General features: G+C 45.8%; 1 protein-coding gene across 2 annotated transcripts in view; it reads right to left on the reverse strand.

The window, feature by feature from the left end:
* Positions 1-18,608, reverse strand: part of msrab (methionine sulfoxide reductase Ab) — a 30,052-nt gene that overhangs the window by 1,038 nt on the left and 10,406 nt on the right. For both annotated transcript variants that reach the window (XM_084012746.1, XM_084012747.1), the window contains exon 5: positions 8,326-8,432. In XM_084012746.1, the coding sequence (XP_083868872.1) occupies positions 8,326-8,432 (107 nt within the window). The remainder of the gene's footprint in view (positions 1-8,325; positions 8,433-18,608) is intronic.

Below are 18,608 nucleotides of genomic sequence, written 5' to 3' on the forward strand. Positions count from 1 at the left end.
GGATGTGAACTTTCGATATCTCTCGCTAATACGGTAAAGAGTTTCTGCTCCGCCGCTAGAAAGCAGGCTGATTGAGTGACAGAAGAAAGGAAGAGATTTTTTTTTTTATTTCAGTAGGGCAGCGTGCCTCTGTGGCTCTCGCTGTGGGACGAAGCATCAAAGAGTACCTGCCGTCTTTGAGAACTCTTTTAAGACACTTTCGTACTTACACCTTGAGAAAAGGCTTCAAATACACACAAAAAAGCACACTTACACACACACACACTAAAATGCCTCTTACGGATATATCAAATACCTGCTGAGCTGAGTGGTTTTTCCTCTATCTAATAATACAAGCCCTCTCTAGATCAGTGCTCCTGAGAGTCGACAAAACAACAAGTTGGAGATGCACCGGGAGAGTCCGAGGGAGACACGGCGAAGCGGGCTACACCTCAGAACGCTGTGCAGAACTGAGCTTTGCTTTATGGGGGCTTCAATCGGCCGGATTCTTCATGAAACATCTACTGCATGCACGACACGGTCACAGATGCCGTCCGACGACTTGCTGTGTAGCTTTCTCCCTTTATGGAGGCTGTGGTCGGCTTGAATTCATGGACCGATGAGGAATTCAAAGTTTTAAAACTGTTGCAAAGACAGCTGAGCTGTAATTCTCTTGAAAACTTTCCGTATTTTAATCCTCAGTCGGTGTGGAGTTGTCACTTTAAAGCTGCACGGATCAATATTTCTGTTTATTCAATGGCTCAAAATGGTGTGGAATGTAAAGTGTGTGCTGCGTGTATTTATCAGCCAATTATGTGATCCTTCTGAGCAGCTTTAAGCTCATTGCTTTGGTTTTATGAAGCACAATGTCACCGTTTTGGTTCACTCTCATTGCTCTCATTAACCTCGTTTCCAGCAGCAGCAGCAGGCGGCAGCTATTTTTTCCCAGTAAAAAAAAAAAAAAAGTACTGATAAAGCCACTTTATGCCACATGCCCAGCACCAGATGGCAGGCAAAGTCAGTGAACATGGTGGAAATGTGTCCCGTATATTTCCTTAAAAAAGGGAGTATAAATATAAGATGTATCCGTCAGTTGGCCAGAAACTCCTAATAACACCAAATGTTCTGTATCTGCTGGGCTGCTTTTCTTTGCTGACATGTTTGCAACTTTATAGAATGAAAAGTCAATTAATGGAGCTTTAAAGAAAAAAAATACGTGTCTTTATAAGGGATTGGATCAAGACAAGCCTCCAGAAACTCCCATCAGTGTTTTCCTGTATTGAGATGTGATGAATGCAAAGATCATAATCCAAATAAAATGTATTCACGCTTATTTTCATACTCATCACGCCGTTCAGTGACTTATTGCACCTGCTTTTTATGCTTCTCCACTCATTTATTCAGGGTTTTACTTACATTTGTCGCCCAGCTGTGACTATTTATTGTGAACCTTTCCATTCTTTAAAGCAAACCTGATTGGTCAACAAATGATTATTCTCATTATCTATTAATCTATTGTTGTCAGTCTATAAAAATGTCATAAAATAGTGAATATGAGTTCCTCTTATTTGAAATGCTGGAAGCAGAGAACGTTTGGCATTCCAGCTTGATTAATGACTTCATTGACAAATCAATCATCAAAATTCAACGTGATTTACTTACAATTAATCGACAAACCAATATACGCACTGATATTTGCAAGTTAAAACAATAAAAAGATAGTTTCTAGCTCTTGAATTAAAACCAAACCGATAGACATGTTACATGTGAGGCCACTTATCGTTTCCTGCTGCAACTGAGGTGAATAAATTCCTGGAATGTTATTTATATATGACTGCGGACATGTATAAAATATATTATATAAACAATCACTACTACTTTATAGGAGGGAATAATGTCAGTGAAGGGCAGCGAGGTAGTGCGTTCTTTTGTCCACATGGAGGCAGTGTGGTACTAGCAGTGTGTGTGTGTGTGTGTGTGTGTGTGTGTGTGTGTGTGTGCTGGAGGTGATGCAGTGGAGTCAGTAAATCAAAGCCCTGCGCCCCACAGAGAGGCTGAGGCAGCGGCTGACCTCTAAGTCCTCAGCGGCTGCCGCTACAATGTGAGGGCTCTAATCTCCCTGCAGGAAGGACCCGACGTCCACAAACCGAACCTGCAGCCGGAACGCCAACCTGGCGAGCACGGACACGTTTACCTTGTTTTTTTTTTTTTTTTTTTTTTTTTTCCAATCCAAATGCACACTGTGTGCAGTCTGACACGGAAGCACCCATTCCTCCCCTGCCTTACGTCCGACTGCATTGTAGTGAACCGGCACCGACACGAGCGTGGAGGCTTCGTACGCCGTGGCCTAATTAATCAGTCATCATCAGCACAAAAACGCCATGGCGAGCAAACCCTCCGGGGCGAGAGGACGCTCCATGTGAGGAGAACACAATGTCCAAGAAAAGGTCTCCTATTCTCAGCAAACATACCCCCCCTCACCCAACACCCCCCCCTCACTCTCCATCCAGCCCTCTACAGCAGTCACAACACGGCGGCCATTTTAGATCTATAAATCAGAATGCATGGCGTCACGCCACTGTGTATAACCTTATGTGGCTTCGCACACTCTCCCCCCCCCCCCCATCTCTCTCTCTCACTGCAGCAGCAGCACAGGAATGGAGGGAAGGATGTAGAGTGTAAAAAAACCCCGCCAAAGATGGAGGAAAGAACATTCTAGAGAGGAAGAGCAAGACGAGATATCTCTATAAGTTGAGCGTTTTGATGATGGCGTTTGAATAACGGCGCCACGGAGGGAGAGACATTAAAGGGGAGATGTCAGGTATAGATCAGGGTGTGTGTGTGTATATGTGGGGACACAAATTATATCATCACATTATGGGGACTCGCCTCCCATTTAGTGAAAAAAAAAAAGGTCCCCACGAGGTGAGCCTTTACGTTTTGGGCAGACTTTGTTTGTTGTAGGGTCGGAAGGAGGCATGCACTATATGGCTAAATTGCCAGGAAATGCATGCAAGTCCTCCAAAGTGACAAAAACATGTTTGTGTGTGTGTGTGTGTGTGTGTGTGTGTGAGAGCCCACTCAGCCCAGTCAGCCCTTCCTTTCTTCACGCCTGTCGGAAAGACTCCCCTGTCAAAGGCATGGCTGAACGGGTGCATCTCTCTCTCTCTCTCCTCCTTTCTGACTCTCTCTCCGTCTCCCCTCCACTGTTGACTCTCCCCCCCCTCCCTTTCTCTCCCTCTCTCTCCCCCCTATGTTGAGCACAGACCACCGCTTTCGTGCTACCAAGTCCTCCCTGCTCTCCAGCCAAGCGAGAGAGCCCCCTCTCGCCATCACCACTGCCAGGGAGACGGCCTCGGGACACAAATAGGACGTGACACCCCGAGAGAGGGTGGAGGTGGAGGAGCAAGAGGAGGAGGAGGAGGAGGAGGAGGAAAATGTACTCCTCTCCGTCCGACCCCACTGTCTTGCCTCGTGTTTTTCCCCCTCGGAAGGCCCACGGCTGCAGAGTGGTGGGGAAGAGGCGCACGTTGACATAGAGTTTGTGACACCCGATGACTCACAGTGAAGACATTTGAAGAGGGATACGGCCTGAATTCAGTGATTTATGTAATCATCCGATAGTCCTGTCACTGGTGTGTGGATACCGACTGGCTGCCTATCATTTTTATTCATTTCTCTTGGTGTCCTCACCTCAGTCAGATTTACATTAATGGCATTGCTCTAATTAAATACGGGAAATGCCAAAGCATGGTTTGCAGTATATAAATATAATAAGATAATAATTTATCAGTGCTGGAAGAAGTGATTTTGATCTTTTATTGCAAGCAAAATTGCAAGGCATCAATGTAGAAATATTGCATCATTGCATATTAAGTCCTACATTCATGATTTGACATAATTAGAAGAACAAATGTCCTCATTAGGGAATGGAACGATGCCTGTAAAGGTGTCATTTTACTGAATTATTAGGGAACATCATTGCTGTGTAACCAGCATTTAATGCTGTAGCCGGTGTAACTACATTCTATCCTCTTCTAATTTATAATATTTCAGAATTGTTCGAGCTGATCACACGTTTGCTATGTAAAATACTGCTCTGATGCTGCAAAAAAATGTGGTAAAATAAAAAAAAATCCCCTGTGAAATGCAGAGGCGTAGGAGTATAAAGTACAGCTAAAACTAAAATACCTCAGTACCTCAAACTTGTACTTAATTCAAGACAAAAGACGACAAAGTCCTGATCTCGTTTGCACGGGCCCTAAAAACGAGGTGGCGTTCCCCCGCAGCTGCACACCTCGACGCCGGAGCCCGAAAAAAAAGCCCTTCAACATCTCAAAAATGTAAATACACTTTGAGTGGCTCTGCCAGACACAATGCCGGTTAACGGATCGACGGCGGCTCGGGCCCGGGAAACAGAAAAACACACTGGGAGCAGGCTGACGTGATACTCGTCGACTACTCCGTGGCACCTCGGCTCGCCCTCAATGACCTCGGGGGGAGAGAGGGAGGAAGACGGACATGGAGGGAGAGAAAGACACGAAGGGGAGCTCGGGAGATTATCCAGAGGCTGACAGAGTGAAAAAAAAGAGAGGAGTCCATTATGCTTCGTGCAAGGTTCTTTAAAATGTGTAAAAACCTGTACATGAGTGAAGGCATTTGTATTCGCTCGGTGTGAGTTTTCCTTCCTGCCCTGCTCCGCTCATCTCTCTTACACTTTCCTCCGCGGGGTCAGGCATCCATTTTAGCTGGGCTCTAATCTCCAGCGAGCGCTCCTACATTTTGTGAGCGTGGAAAGCCAACACTCCTACATTTTGAGAGGGTGAGAGGATGCAACGCACTTCTGTGTCGGAGCGGGGCGGCGCAACGCTCCTACGTTGTTGTTTGTTGTTGTTGTTGCCTTTTCTTTGGTTTTCCCAGGGCAGACAACAAGTAGCTCAACATCTGAAGAGTGGAAGAAAAAAAAAAAAAAACCCCAGCAGAAGATCATCCCTGTGTTCTTGTGAAAAAGGGATCGCCTCGAAAACATTTCAGCTGTACTGAACATCAGTATCCGCACGGAGGGAGGAACGTTTACCTTCTGTCAATTAAAAAAAAGGAAGTAATTTGTGAACAATACACCTCTTACACGTTTCTATAAATGGTTATTTATCTTTTATAGTGAGAAAGATGTCATGTTTTGCGATCGATCGGTTCGGCACGCGGCAGAAACGATTTCCACGTCAGACTCAAGCGAATAGCTTGAAGGGTAAATCTGACTTTTGAAGACTTTCCAAAAAAAATGAAGAGGAGACGTGTGCTTGTGTGACTTGAAGCCCGATTAAAAACCTGCTGATGCTGTGCCCCGTTTTAACAACCCCCGGGCTTCTCCTCCAGATTTCTTTTTTTTTTTTTAGCCGCAAACAATCCCCCCCTATTTTTCCCATCCATCATCTGAACCCCTGTGCACCCCCCCCCCCCCCCCCCTCAAGCTCATTAAGTTAGGATGCCTTATCAGAGGGCACACTCAGCCCTCCAAGGCCCCGACACACATGCATGTGCACACACACGCGCAATATTCAAGCTGGCTTGATAAAAAACTATTGTTCATACATGCACACGCGCACACACACACACACACACACACACACACACACCCTTCCATTTCTCTCTCCAAACCCTAACCCATCTTAAACCCACCCCCACCCCCCCAACCCCGCACTCTCTCCTCCTAATCAACTCTTCCCATCCCTTCTCTCTCACCCTCAGCTCGCCCAGCTCTGGGGAGACACATTTGAGCGGAGAGGGAGGGATAGAGAGAAAGGGAGAAGGGGAGAGAGAGAGAGAGGGGGGGGGGGGGGGGGAGGCAGAGGGAGAGAAAGAGATGAACTCCTCCTCTCTGCTCTGCTGCCACAGCGGCTTGGCTACAGAAGCCTTTGATGTTCTGCAAATTTCAAATTTCATTATAGAGAACCCCCTTCTCCTCTCCCCTCTCGCTTCCCCTCCCTCCCTCCCCCCACCCCCCTCCCTCTCTGCTCTCGCGCTTAAACAAGCTTTTCTGCCTCACTCTCCCTCACCCCACACTCCCCCCCCCCAGAAGTTAAGAAACTGAAAGCCCTGCAGAAGAGACTCTTCGTATGGGTTAATTATTCATTGGGCTCTGCGTGTATGTGCCAAATGTATGTCTCGGTGTGTGTGTGTGTGTGTGTGTGTGTGTGTGTGTGTGTGTGTGTGTGTGTGTCTCCACGTACGTGTGAGCGTGCGTGAGTCACGGGCCGGGGTAGAATCTGGATTTTGTGATGCCTGTCTTATCTGCAATCCGTCTTGGATCACCTCCACCCACTCGTTTGTCACTCTACCGACAACATGCACTCAATTTGCCCGATAAGAGCACACTGGCCTTTTTTAAGGATGAAACACACACACACACACACACACACACACACACACACACACACAACAACAACTTCACACGCGCAGACGTACACACGACGAGCCCCTTCCTCTGTGGAGATGCCATTTTCAAGCTGGGGCGTTCTTGAGATTCAGCATCAATGCGGCAAGGCAACCATTTCAGGGCAGGAAGCTGCCATTTTGGTTCAGAGCGTGTCAGCTGCCTTGAGAAGATGCGTGTCCCCGTGGCCCTCAGATGAAACCGGGGTGCCACTGGTGCCACTGAAGTGGTTGACAGATCGGCGGTGTCAGCAGCGTTGGTGGGGGGGGGGGGAGACGGGGAGAACGAGTGAGAGAGAGAGGGAAGTGTCTAGAGTGCCGTTTCTGCTCTGGATGTTTGTAAATGGGTGTGTTTTAACGGCGTCTGCTGTTAACCAGGTTCAGGTTCTCTGCCAGTCCCCCTCGTCATGGAGGTGACAAAGAGGATAATGCTCGTTGTAATAGCCCTTTTTTTTTGTGCTGTGACATAAAACCCACTGAACCTTGGTTTTCTTGAGCTGATAGTGTCGTCATTACATGTCTTGGCTAAGCGTGACTTGTGTTACTTTCAGAAAAAAAGTTGGGTTTTTAAATAGATAAATGCCATCAATTAAGATGTCAGCGGTGCTATAAATACTGGAATCATCGATAAACAAAAGAAAAGGTTTACCAGGGATTAAATTGAACATCAGAGGCTAAATATTATTGATGGATTACTGAAAACACCAAGCAACGCTGATGGATTTTGTTGCTACCATTGTTTCTATTTTGCCTTTCACCTCACGGCCCATTTAGTCTCTCTTCTGTAACCGTTGATAACCTGTCACTCAGTCGTGGCCCTCTGATCTGATTGTCTCCCTCTTTTCCCTTTCCCTCCCCCCCATTAACCACCTCCCTGGTCTCAGCTGCCACTCCTCTTTCACCTCTGACCTCAGCACAAGTCCAAGGTTGGGAGGTTGTCGCCATGGCAACATGGAACAGCCCTTGTGACCCTTGACCGCTGACCCCCCCCGGGACCCCTAAGTAACCAGGACGATCATAATTTGCTCCCCTCTGGCCCATGCCAGCTTGTCCATGAATACCATTCGGAGAAGGGAAGGGACGGACACACCTAAGTGGTGCTGGGATCAACGGATAGATGGACTAATGGTGGGACGGACGGACAAAGGGAACAAAAGGGGGACGCGTGTGCCGGTGACGAGCTTTAGAAATGAGTTTTGATGACCTATCGAACCCTCGGCCACTCCTCCGGTTCGAGGAGGGAGGGTGTCACCGACTGGATGTAGATGGCGATCAACTTAACAGATGTGGCCTCGCTTGACTAAACGGCGTCAAACTCCAAGAAGACACCACTCCAGAGACCTTCATTTTTATTCAAATAAGTGGAAAGACTCCAAACAACACCTGCTTAACGGCAAAAAGGTTCAGAATTCTCATTGTATTACCGACTTAATACAAAACACAAACATCTACTGAAAGTTACTGCACAACCGAAGGCCTGTATGATGTATGTGGAGTCGGGGCATTGTGTCTAATGTGACAAACATAGACTAAGGAGTGGATGGAAAAGGCAAAAAAAGGCATATTTAGGTGACCAAACTATTACAAGTTCGTAAGACGTAAGACGTAAGACGTTCGTATTTTGCTTTTAAATGGGACCATATTTTACTAAATAAACATGTATTGAAGTTGGTTCATTTTCTTAAAGGCCAATAAAGACTTCTTAATGCAACACAAGGAATCGCCTCCTGCTGGTCATTTGAAAGAACGCAAGTTTAAGGTACTTATGCATTGGCTTCACTTTTCAGACCTGCTGCCTGGTTGCAGCTCAACGCTGAACACCAAATGACAAAAACTGTTCGACCTCATTTCCTACGTGGTTTGGTTACACCATGCTTGTGTAGGTCTCAAAAATGTGTGTGTGTGTATTTTTACCTGCTGGAAGGCCACTTTGCTCTTCAATGCAAGCTCCTGTTGAGTAGGGTTGGATGTGTAAATGGCTGAACGATACTGAGTCCCATGGTCGTTCTGCTGCTTCATACCTGGGTAAACACACACACACACACACACACACAAAGGGGAAAATAAGACCTCCCACAAATAACCATAAGTACCACAATCACCGTGGACACAGTGGAATTTGCACGTAAAAGGTTTTTTTTAAATGTTGAATCTTGAATTCATGAAATCAAAAAATAAAATACAATTTGGGCTTTCATTAGATAGGCCCGGGGTGTGTACGTGGGTGTATTCTCTTCTTCTTTGTCATCCACGTGTGTGTTTGGAGGAAGCCCAGATCTCGTGTACCTTGATTAGGAGGCCGAACAGCTGCCAATACTCCCATGCTTTTCAGAGGCTACAATCCTGAGCAGCTCTGGCATCCATGGACCGCTCCATGGCAGGCTCCTGCCTGTCTTGATCTCTTACACTCTCGCTCCCACTCAAACTTTGTTTCTTTGTCTTCACTGAAAAGAGACCGTCTTTTCTTGCCTATACTTCTAAATCCTTGTCTATTCTCAATCGCTGGCCTCCAGTGATGTGTTCTTCTTTCAAGGCTTTTACAGCTTTGCCTTTCCGCCTTCACACAGCAACGGTTGATTTGCTTAGTTGCTTTGATCAACAGACCCCCCCCAACAAACTTTATTGATTGATATACATCACTGATCTTTGGCAAAGGCTAGATTAGTGGAGCAGCTGATTCTGATGAAGTATGCAGTGTCTTATTCATGTAGCAGAATTATCGTTTTTGTCTACTTCTTCCCCTGCTTTTAAAAGCACTGTAACCTCATTATTTTCAGTTAATCGAGGCTAGCGAAACACGCAGTTAACACAACAATGACATTGCAAACATGTTAGCAAACAGTTGCTGGACACACATTAGCGTGTTAGCATTCATTGGGAGTTGCGTTTGTGTCCTTCCAACAAGCTTGAGTCATTCACTTCCTCCATTCCTGAGGGAAATATCTGGCTGCTCAGCTGATGAAGGCTCCACAGTGTTCACCACCTAGTTGCTAACTTTGTTGCTGCTAGGCAGGCAGTGTAAAGACTGTGTCTATCCTCCTGCTGGGGACTGAGGCAGCATCCCCCCCACTGGCAACTTTGGAAATCATTTTCATAATAAAAAAATAAGGAACACTTCAATCACTTGTGTCTTACACTGTACGAACACCGAGCAAACGCTTTCCCAAGAGGCTACGGGTCACAATGGGCTAGAAAAACTGAAAAGCTTATGCCAGGAAATCGAAAATAACAAATAGAATAATAACAAAGAAAGCGTGTGCACCAGGAGGCTACATGCTGCTTGAAAGCAGCGGGGATAAGCAGTTGGGCTCGGGTTTTGTTTCCCCCTCATCCTTGTGATCGTCACATCCGGGTGACACGGTTGATTGTGTGTTAGCATGCCGGATGGGTTTCCAGCCTTCACACCTACAGCAGTGGAGCAACGCTAGCACACCGTCCTGCCCAGGATACTGATACGGTGTGACTCTCACGCAAATCGGATTGTTGTGCTAAGCTATGTTGCTAATAGCGTATACGCACACCCTTTTTATTTTCCTCAACCTTCCGTTCCCCTTTTCTCTCCAACCACAAGTTCATATCTCCTATGTGTGATGGTCGAGTGCTTGGTTGTTGTGCTAAGCTATTTTGCTAATAGCGTACGGCTAGAAGGCTACATTTTTGCTTGGAAAATCATGTAGGTGACCTACTTTGGATACAAAACCGCAAATTTCAACTTTCAAGCTAACAATGTTGCATGTCTGTTATTGAAAACAGCGGTCTATTGCAACTGGGAAAAGGGTTGCGGTGCAGTGATAACTCCTTAGTGCCTTACAGTAGTAAAACAGTGCCTCTCTAAATTGCAATGTGTGGAAAATGTAGTTGGTTTGTGCGATGAAATGTTTATTGTGCACCAACAGCACAACAAAACAACACAATAACAAACTCTCCACAGGAGGAAAGGTCTGTTGTCCATGTTTTACAAACTGTCAAACAACCTCCTGTGAGTGACGCCTGTTAATAACTCTCCTATTGTTTTCTATTTGTATCGTGGGAGAAAAAGACGATTTTCATTGAATGTGCTGACAAGCTGGGCCACAAGATGCTGGCACAGCACATCTTGTTCCGCTTAGATTAAATGTTACCTTACATCATAGCGTGTCACAATCTATCTGCGACGCAGTCTGTTCAGATATAATGGCGATAAGTATTCATCTGGTCTTCGTTCAAATCGGAGTAGACAAGCAGACGTTGCTCACTCCCCGACACACACTCAATGCCTCAGAGAATTTGCCTCACTGGAAATTTCCTCAACAATATTAAGGTTCCAATATGATCAAACAGCGTGTTAGGGCGATTACCTAGTTGAAGAAAGAAAGACATTTTTTTAGATCCGTTTTAACGTGGGACTCATGCTGTGTTTTTGTCTGATTTTTTTCTATTTTAACTGTAAAGCGACTCTGAGTACCTCTGGAAATAAAATGTATTATTATTATGATGATGATGATTATCGGGATGATATTGTACAATCACATTTTTTTTGCCAGGATTATCGTGACATGACATTTTTATACATGTCATTCAGAAATGACATGCAGTAGTTGTGAAAGTATAAAACCTGACTATAGAGGTCATCGATTAGGCATCATCATCATAATCATCATCATCATCACTATTACCAGCAGTGGAAACATAGCTCACTTTCCGTGAGAAATCCAGAGCTCCGGTATTATAAGTTATAAGAAGCTCAGCATTTAAACTTGTTACAATAAAATAACATGTATGGTTTTTTTTAAGTTAACACACAAAATGACACTTCCTTTTTGCAGACTAGAAGTTTAGACTTGGTGGCCCCGTTAACAGATCTTCACTAGAATATAAAGAAGACTAAAGGCGTGATTGTATTTGTTTAAACCAATCACAATCATCTTTGGCGGCGCCAAGCGCAGGAGGCAGCGACTGTGTCCTTGTAAAACAGATAGCGCTGATAGTCGAAGGGGAGGAGAACGCCCCGAGATATGCGCCGGCTTATACCCACAGTCTAAATCCGGTGAGTCAGACTGGCAATTTGTTAACCAAATTGAACTGGAACCAATGGAAGGCTCAGTGAGCGGCAGCAAGCTGAAGCTATGAGTGTCTGCACAAACTTTCATGATGATCCATGCAATAGCTGGTCCAAAGGGCCATCTATAGGGACATACTCAAACCATCTGATACCACATTCTACCATTTCATACACATTTTTAAATGTAACTTACTCCCATAAATTGTATCTTCATTGTTTCATTCACAATCCAGCCCACCCTCTCATTTGTCTCCCTCTGCCTCTGCATCCATCTCCACCCTCACCCTCTTTTCTCCATCTCTGCAGTGTTGGATGTCGGCCATCTTGCCCCCAGCGCTGTTGTTCAGTGACGAGACTAATGGTGGCCACTCCATCAAAGGCCACCGAGCCACTCTCCCATTGGCTGACTACCAGAGCCTCTACTCTGATTGGCTCGCTGGCAGGGGTCTCGTAGCTTTGCTGCTCTCTATGACCTTCCCCGTTGACCCCGAGGTCACACACACACACACACACACACACACACACACACACACACACACACACACACACACACACACACACACACACACACACACACACACACACACACACACACACACACAGAGAGAGAGACAGACACACACACAGCCTATCTTGTGTATATGGATGGACAAAAAAAATATTAAAAATAAGAGGAAACCCCATACGATAGTAGCATCAAACTCCTGGTTTGATTGCTGTTTTTTGATTAAAATAATTTTACAGCTGTAACAATTTTTTTTTATTTTTGCAGGAAAGGTAGACGCTTAATATCTCATCTAAGAGAGTAAAGACGACAAAAGAACGCTCAAAGAAATGTCAAGAGACAAACACCCTTGAGTGGTAGTAGCGGCTTCCAACACAAAGACAATGAAGACTCATCACACCTTCAAAAGATCCCTCCACCATCAGATGAGGAGTTACTCCTTCATCAAAATATTAACACCATCCAAAACAGCAGCCTCGCTTTTTCGACGAGTCCTTTTTGATAAGTCCAAATTCGCCCCCCTAAGCATCGAGCCCTCAAAGAACCACAACAGCAACAAATACCACCCAAAAAATATATTAAAAAAATAATTCAGATTCCCCCCCCTCCCACCTCTGCCGTCTCACTCTTGCTCTCTCCATTTTTAACAGCCCCCTTCGTTATTTTCTCCATCCATCAAAGGATGCAGTAATTATTAATGAGAGCCTCCCTGTTCTCTCTGCATTATGCATGAGACCCTTGCCTCTGAAAGCAGAGGGTAATGGGGGGTGGACAGAAGGGGAGGGGCTACGGGTCACACACGTGCACAAACACATACACACCGCCTCTCAGGGTCACTGACCTACGCCCACGAAGCCAGAAATATTAATTATACTCTATATCCCCCCCCTAAATAAGAAAATGTCAAAAGTAGCCCCTTCAACACAAAAGGTAAAAAAATCAGACAAATGAGAGGGATGGTGGTGTATTTCAAGTCTCGGAGGGAGCAGCTGCTCTCTCCAACAGACGTTCATGCACAAACCTGCGCACACAAACGTACACGCGTACACTTTTCTTTTCTTTTTTTTTGTGCTTGTTGTGTTTAAACCCACTGAGATTTCTGGCAACTCTGTAAAATCTCTCACAGTGTTTACCCTCGCAAAAAAAAAAAAAAAAAAAAATGGCACCGCTCAGCTTGTCCCTGCTGGTGCTTGAGGATAAAAGCTATTTCTCCCAATTCCAGCAAATTGTGCTCATTTACCTTTTGTATTTTCCGTATTTCCCCCACCTTTTTATTTTCCTCCACCTTCCGTTCCCCTTTTCTCTCCAACCACAAGTTCATATCTCCTATGTGCGATGGCGACACAAGGAGTGAGAAGTGGCAGGCTTTAAAAAAAAAGAGATGGAACAGTAATCAGATTAAAAAGGCTGTTAGGGAAGAGCTGGTGAGGAGGGAGGAGACGATGAAGAGACAGTGGTAGAAATTACTGTAGCGATGCGTGTAATGTCCCTCTACAGAACCGGTGGCCTGACCCCGGCTTATTCTCCCCTGGCCCTTTTTTACACAACGATCCTTCATCCGTTAACTACTGTAAGAGCTGAGATTAGCCTCACCTCTCCACCTCTTTATGGCCCGGCCCCTCCCGCCCCTCTCTATTTTCAGCAGCACTCAAATAGATGTAAAACAAGAAAAGATTGCAAATGAGGCACACGCAAAAAAAGAAGAAGAAGAAGAAGAAGAAGAAGCACCGTTTAATTAGAGAGACGAAAGAATAAACATTTCAGCAGTCAGGCTATTGTCAGTGTCCGCAATTAAGAAATGTTTCTGCGTAATTGGTGACTTTTGCATCCTTCTGAGCGTGTAGGGGGAAAAAAACATTTGAAGTGAATTCGGAATTATTGCACTTGGCAGCGTGTGCCAATTAGACTGCGGCAGAGTGAGCACTAATGAACAATGTGATGCCGTTTCCATTTTTCTCCGTCTTTTACCCCGTTATGCCTTCCCCTATACCTGCACTTCCCTACACGGTCACACAATGGAATGCTTGGTCACGCACTTCAGGTCTAGAGAGAGAACCCCCAAACACTGCCCAAGCTGAAACCTGGAGGATTATGCTATCATTATTTCTACAGCTCTGTTGGGAAAAACAGCGCAAATAAAAAAAAAGGAACTATAATCCCAGAAAACTGCAGTCTTCCCTGTGTGTGTGTGTGTGTGTGTGTGTTAGTACTCAGAGTTGTGCCTTGCCCTGCGGTCCCGCTACGACTAGCGTGCGTGCCAGCAGAGCCCTCTCCTCCTCTCCCCTCTCAGCTGCTATTTTTGCCCTGTTCTTATGTAAGCCGCTCCTGACGCGCTGGAGACAGAGGCAGAGTACGGAGTTGGGATGGTGAGAGCATCCCCAGTGGACACACACACACACACACACACACACACACGCCTGCACGTGCAAAGAACACACAGTCACACACACAGAATATGTGCATATACACATATACATACATGAACACACACACACACACACACACACACGCCTGCACGTGCAAAAAAAACAGAATAAGTGTATATATATATATATATATACACACACATACATGCCTAAACACACACACACACACACAGACACACACACACACACACACTAAGGGGATTGAATAGTGACAAATGAAAACATACAGAGCAAAACAGAAAGCAATGCTCTGTCGGCTGTCAGATGGCGACTACACAGAGGAGTGTGCCTTGGCAATAGTACAATTCATGTGCATGTGTGTGTGTGTGTGTGTGTGTGTGTGTGTACACATGGCTCCAAGGTGCACATGTACATCTTGTACCGCAGTAACTATCGCCATGTCTTTTAAATCATCTTATCTATCTCTTCCATTTGATTCCTCCTGGAGCAGCGCTCTCTAACGTGATCACTTCTTAGTTCTGGGCATGTTGTCAGTGCACTGTGACTCCGGCCCTTACGCTGTTTATTTTTAGCCCGTTCTCAATCTAACAAGTAGAACTCGTTCTGCTGTTGTACTCGTATCCCTCCAGATGAGAGCACGAGTACAATTCCCCGGATTTTAAATCTGCATGTTGAAGTTTGGCCATGAAAAAAAAAAAAAAATGGTTTAACGGTTTCAGCAAACGAGGCAAATATATTGTGCTTACATTTTTTTATCAATATGTTCTGATATTATATCAAATAAATATATAAACATTTTAATTAATGTAATTAACAACAACAATTATCCAACAAGCATTGGTGCAAATGTAATAATAATAATAATACAATAACTTCTGTCCAGAGTCAGTTTCCTTCCCTGTAGGTAACAAAAAAGGTGCTAAACATCTTATTTTAGCACACAAGTTAATTACAGTTTATATGATTTTGCATGTCAAATCAATTTGCCTAACACTCCAGTGACAATTTCTTCACACCTTCCTTTATTCTTTCATGAGAGTATTTTCACAAGTGCACAAAAAATGTATATTGTCCAACAAAACTAAACAGACTTACTCCCTTTTAAGAGGGACAGGAGGTAAATGTGTGATTTGTTTTATGGGCCTACATCAATAAAACGGAATATATGCCAGCATAATCAAACAGACAAACAGAATTCGACCCCCACATTGTACACACACACGTGCCGCAATTTCCATAAATTAGGGCTGTCAGTGTGTGTGAGGGTGTAATAACTGACACCTGGTAATGAGCACGCCATTTTCAGCCAACCGGTGAAGAGGGAAGGGGTTTGCGTAAGAAGTGTGGGGGGTGGCAGAGGTCACAGGTCAGGGGTCCAAGGTCCCCTCCTGTGGGGTTTGGCTTTAGATGGCTGGGGCATCCCTAAATTGAGGGATGTGGTGACACAGGGGGGGGACATGGGGGTACCCCAACTGGGAATTGGCGTGTGTCGCAAAGCAGCTGGGGTGAAGATATTATATAAGGGGAATATTCATGCTAATTCAAATCGTCAGAAAGTAACTGCCACCAGCGTTACTTGGCAGATGGAAGACAGCTTGATTTATGTCCATTTTGTGATCGGACCCTATCCAGACCTGTGTGTGTGTGTGTGTGTGATAAGTCATTTTATACTTAAGCTACAAAAAATGCATATTATACAGAGTATATATCCTATGCAGCGTCTACACAAAGTAACGCACAAAAGCTAAAATGTATCATTTTTGAATCGCACTAAAAAAAAAACCCTGTAATACATCTATTTTCTGCCGCGTGACTCCTCCGTCTACCTACAAGGGCGAGCGTGCGTGTACGTGCAGATGCTATCAAATGAGGACAGCCGCCTCGGCCATCTTAGCTGTGCATTTGTGTCTATCGCTGTTCACTGACGCAGCATCGGCAGCCCACACCATAAATACTGCATGGCCTCAAAAAATAAGAGGGGATGGAGGGAACGTTGGGAAGGAGGAAGGTAAGGAGAGGAAAAAGAGATGATGAGGAAACAAAGAGGAGGAGGGGGGGAAGAAAAGCCTAGCTTGTTAAGAAGAAGGGCGGCGGGGAGGGGAATGCTGGAAGAGATGGGAGAACGGGGGGAAAGGGGGGGGGGGAGTGACTAAGAGATAAAAGTGGAGTGAGTGGATGCGAGTGTGTTTGTGTGATGAGCGGATGGCCTCTGGGAGCGGTCGACTCACTGCGCAGCTCTGCGGATGTGCTGACGGGCTCCGGGGCCGTTTGCTCACTCACTCGCCCCTTCTCGCTCTGCACGCTGCAAAGAGGACAAGGGGTGGGGGTGGGGCTGCAGGTGAGGCGGCGGGGTTGGGAAAGAATGTGCAAAATGGATGGGGGGGGGGGCAGAACTGAAAGGTGAAAGAGAAAAGAGGCGTAAGAAATCATAGGAAAAAAAGGGGACGGAGGTGACCTTATGTTTGGGGGGGAAAGGATGGTAGCTGGAATACGGGAGCAGTAGAGTGAAATGTAGGGATGAGTTGGCCGGTTGGATGAGATGCTTCCTTCCTCTACTGGGAGATGAGGGGATCCAGGAAGTGAATCAGGGCCTATATTCTCGAACAAGGAAGTATTCCAGTAAACTAACCGACGCGCCACTGGTGTCGTGTGCACGCTCCGCAATGTGTTGCAATGTGTTCTGCCTATCCGCATGCACGCACAAATGGAGTAAAGCTGCCTATGAGTAGGCATGCGAGCACTCGTGCGTGATGCAAAGTGAAGCGTATGTCTGCGTGCACAACTCATCCGCAGCGTATGAAAGAACAACAAGGCGTCGCACAAGTGATCATCATCGAATCATGCGTTCGAGCCCCACGGAGGAAAACGCGAGCCTCGGCCGCCCGCCGACACGGAGACGTGACTTTGAGAGTCGAGAGTTTTCATCCGCGTTCCAATCGTTTCCCTATGTTGCTAAAGAGTTGCACACATGAGAAACTTAGAATATGGGAGCGCGTCGTATGGGGGGTCTTTATGCAACATCCCAGGGAAGCCAGCAGATTGAGACTAGCGTTGGTGAATATGAAAAGAGGGCACACAGCAAAGGCTGCTGGGAGTTTCTGATTGGCTGCTAATGTTGCTATCCAGGCTGGGATTGGTGGAGCCGACGCAGCCCGACATCACGTTGTCGGGACTAAACCCTTTTGAACTGAGGCAAAGCAGAGAGGCACAGATCACAAAACACACACACACACACACATACGCGGGTACACACTTTCAGACGCACACCCACGCACATGCATTAAAAAGGAAATGTTACACGCGAGCGAATGTGCATCCGTACATAATAATTCCACATGCGCTCCAACATATGTAAACCGAGGACGGGGACTGTGTGTGGATGGCGTCGGGAGAAAACAGAATCCGTAATGTTGCCGGGCTCGTCTCCACATAGGATGATCTCTGGTGAATCTGTGCAGTTGAAAGGGGGGGAAAAGGGCGAACTTCCTTAATTTCTCCATTCTCTTTTAAGCCCGGCTTGAAGGTGGACAGAATAAATTGGAGCTTAAGCATGCGTGAAGGCACAGCCAGCGGGCCCCTTTCCACGCCACATTTGTCAAATCAGAGGAATTTCTGCTACACGTGAACTCGGAATCGGAGGAGAGAGGAAAAAAAACGGCAGGGATTCGCATTTAAGTCACGCGAGGAGAAATAAAAAAGAAGTGTATTTGAGTTTGTGGTTATTTCAGAATATGTCGCCTGGTCTTAAATGTAACAAAAAATGTAAAAAAAAAAAACTAAACAAACTACCGTTCATAGTCAGTAAGCTGCATGCTATTAATAAAACATGAGATGAGACAAGGGGAGTGAGTCAGGGGAAATGCATGACTACTCTTCTGGCCTCACTGCCTTTGCCCCGTGGCGTGTCGGCTTGACTCCGTCCTGTACCTTCGCCCGTAGTGAGACTCGTCCCTGCCCTCGGCCACGGTCAACTGGAGAATCTCCTCTGATCGGGATTGATGCGGTTCTCAGACGGACCTCAGCGGTTCCTTCCACACCCGCCGCCTCTTTCTTTTTTTTCCCGTTGTCACCCCACTTCTAGTCGACCGGGTGAAGTGGAATGTGAAGAACGTACAGCTGTTCTGTCAGCGGTTTTTTTTTTTTCCCTCTCTTCCTGGTAGATGCACAAACACGGAGGACATTTTAGTTTATTAAAAGTTACACGGCGTGGGAGAAAACAAACTGTGACAGATTGCGAAAGAGACGACGGGACGCGTGTGCATGT

This window comes from Eutrigla gurnardus (assembly GCF_963514095.1).
Source record: "Eutrigla gurnardus genome assembly, chromosome: 7".
Taxonomy (NCBI): Eukaryota; Metazoa; Chordata; class Actinopteri; order Perciformes; family Triglidae; genus Eutrigla; species Eutrigla gurnardus.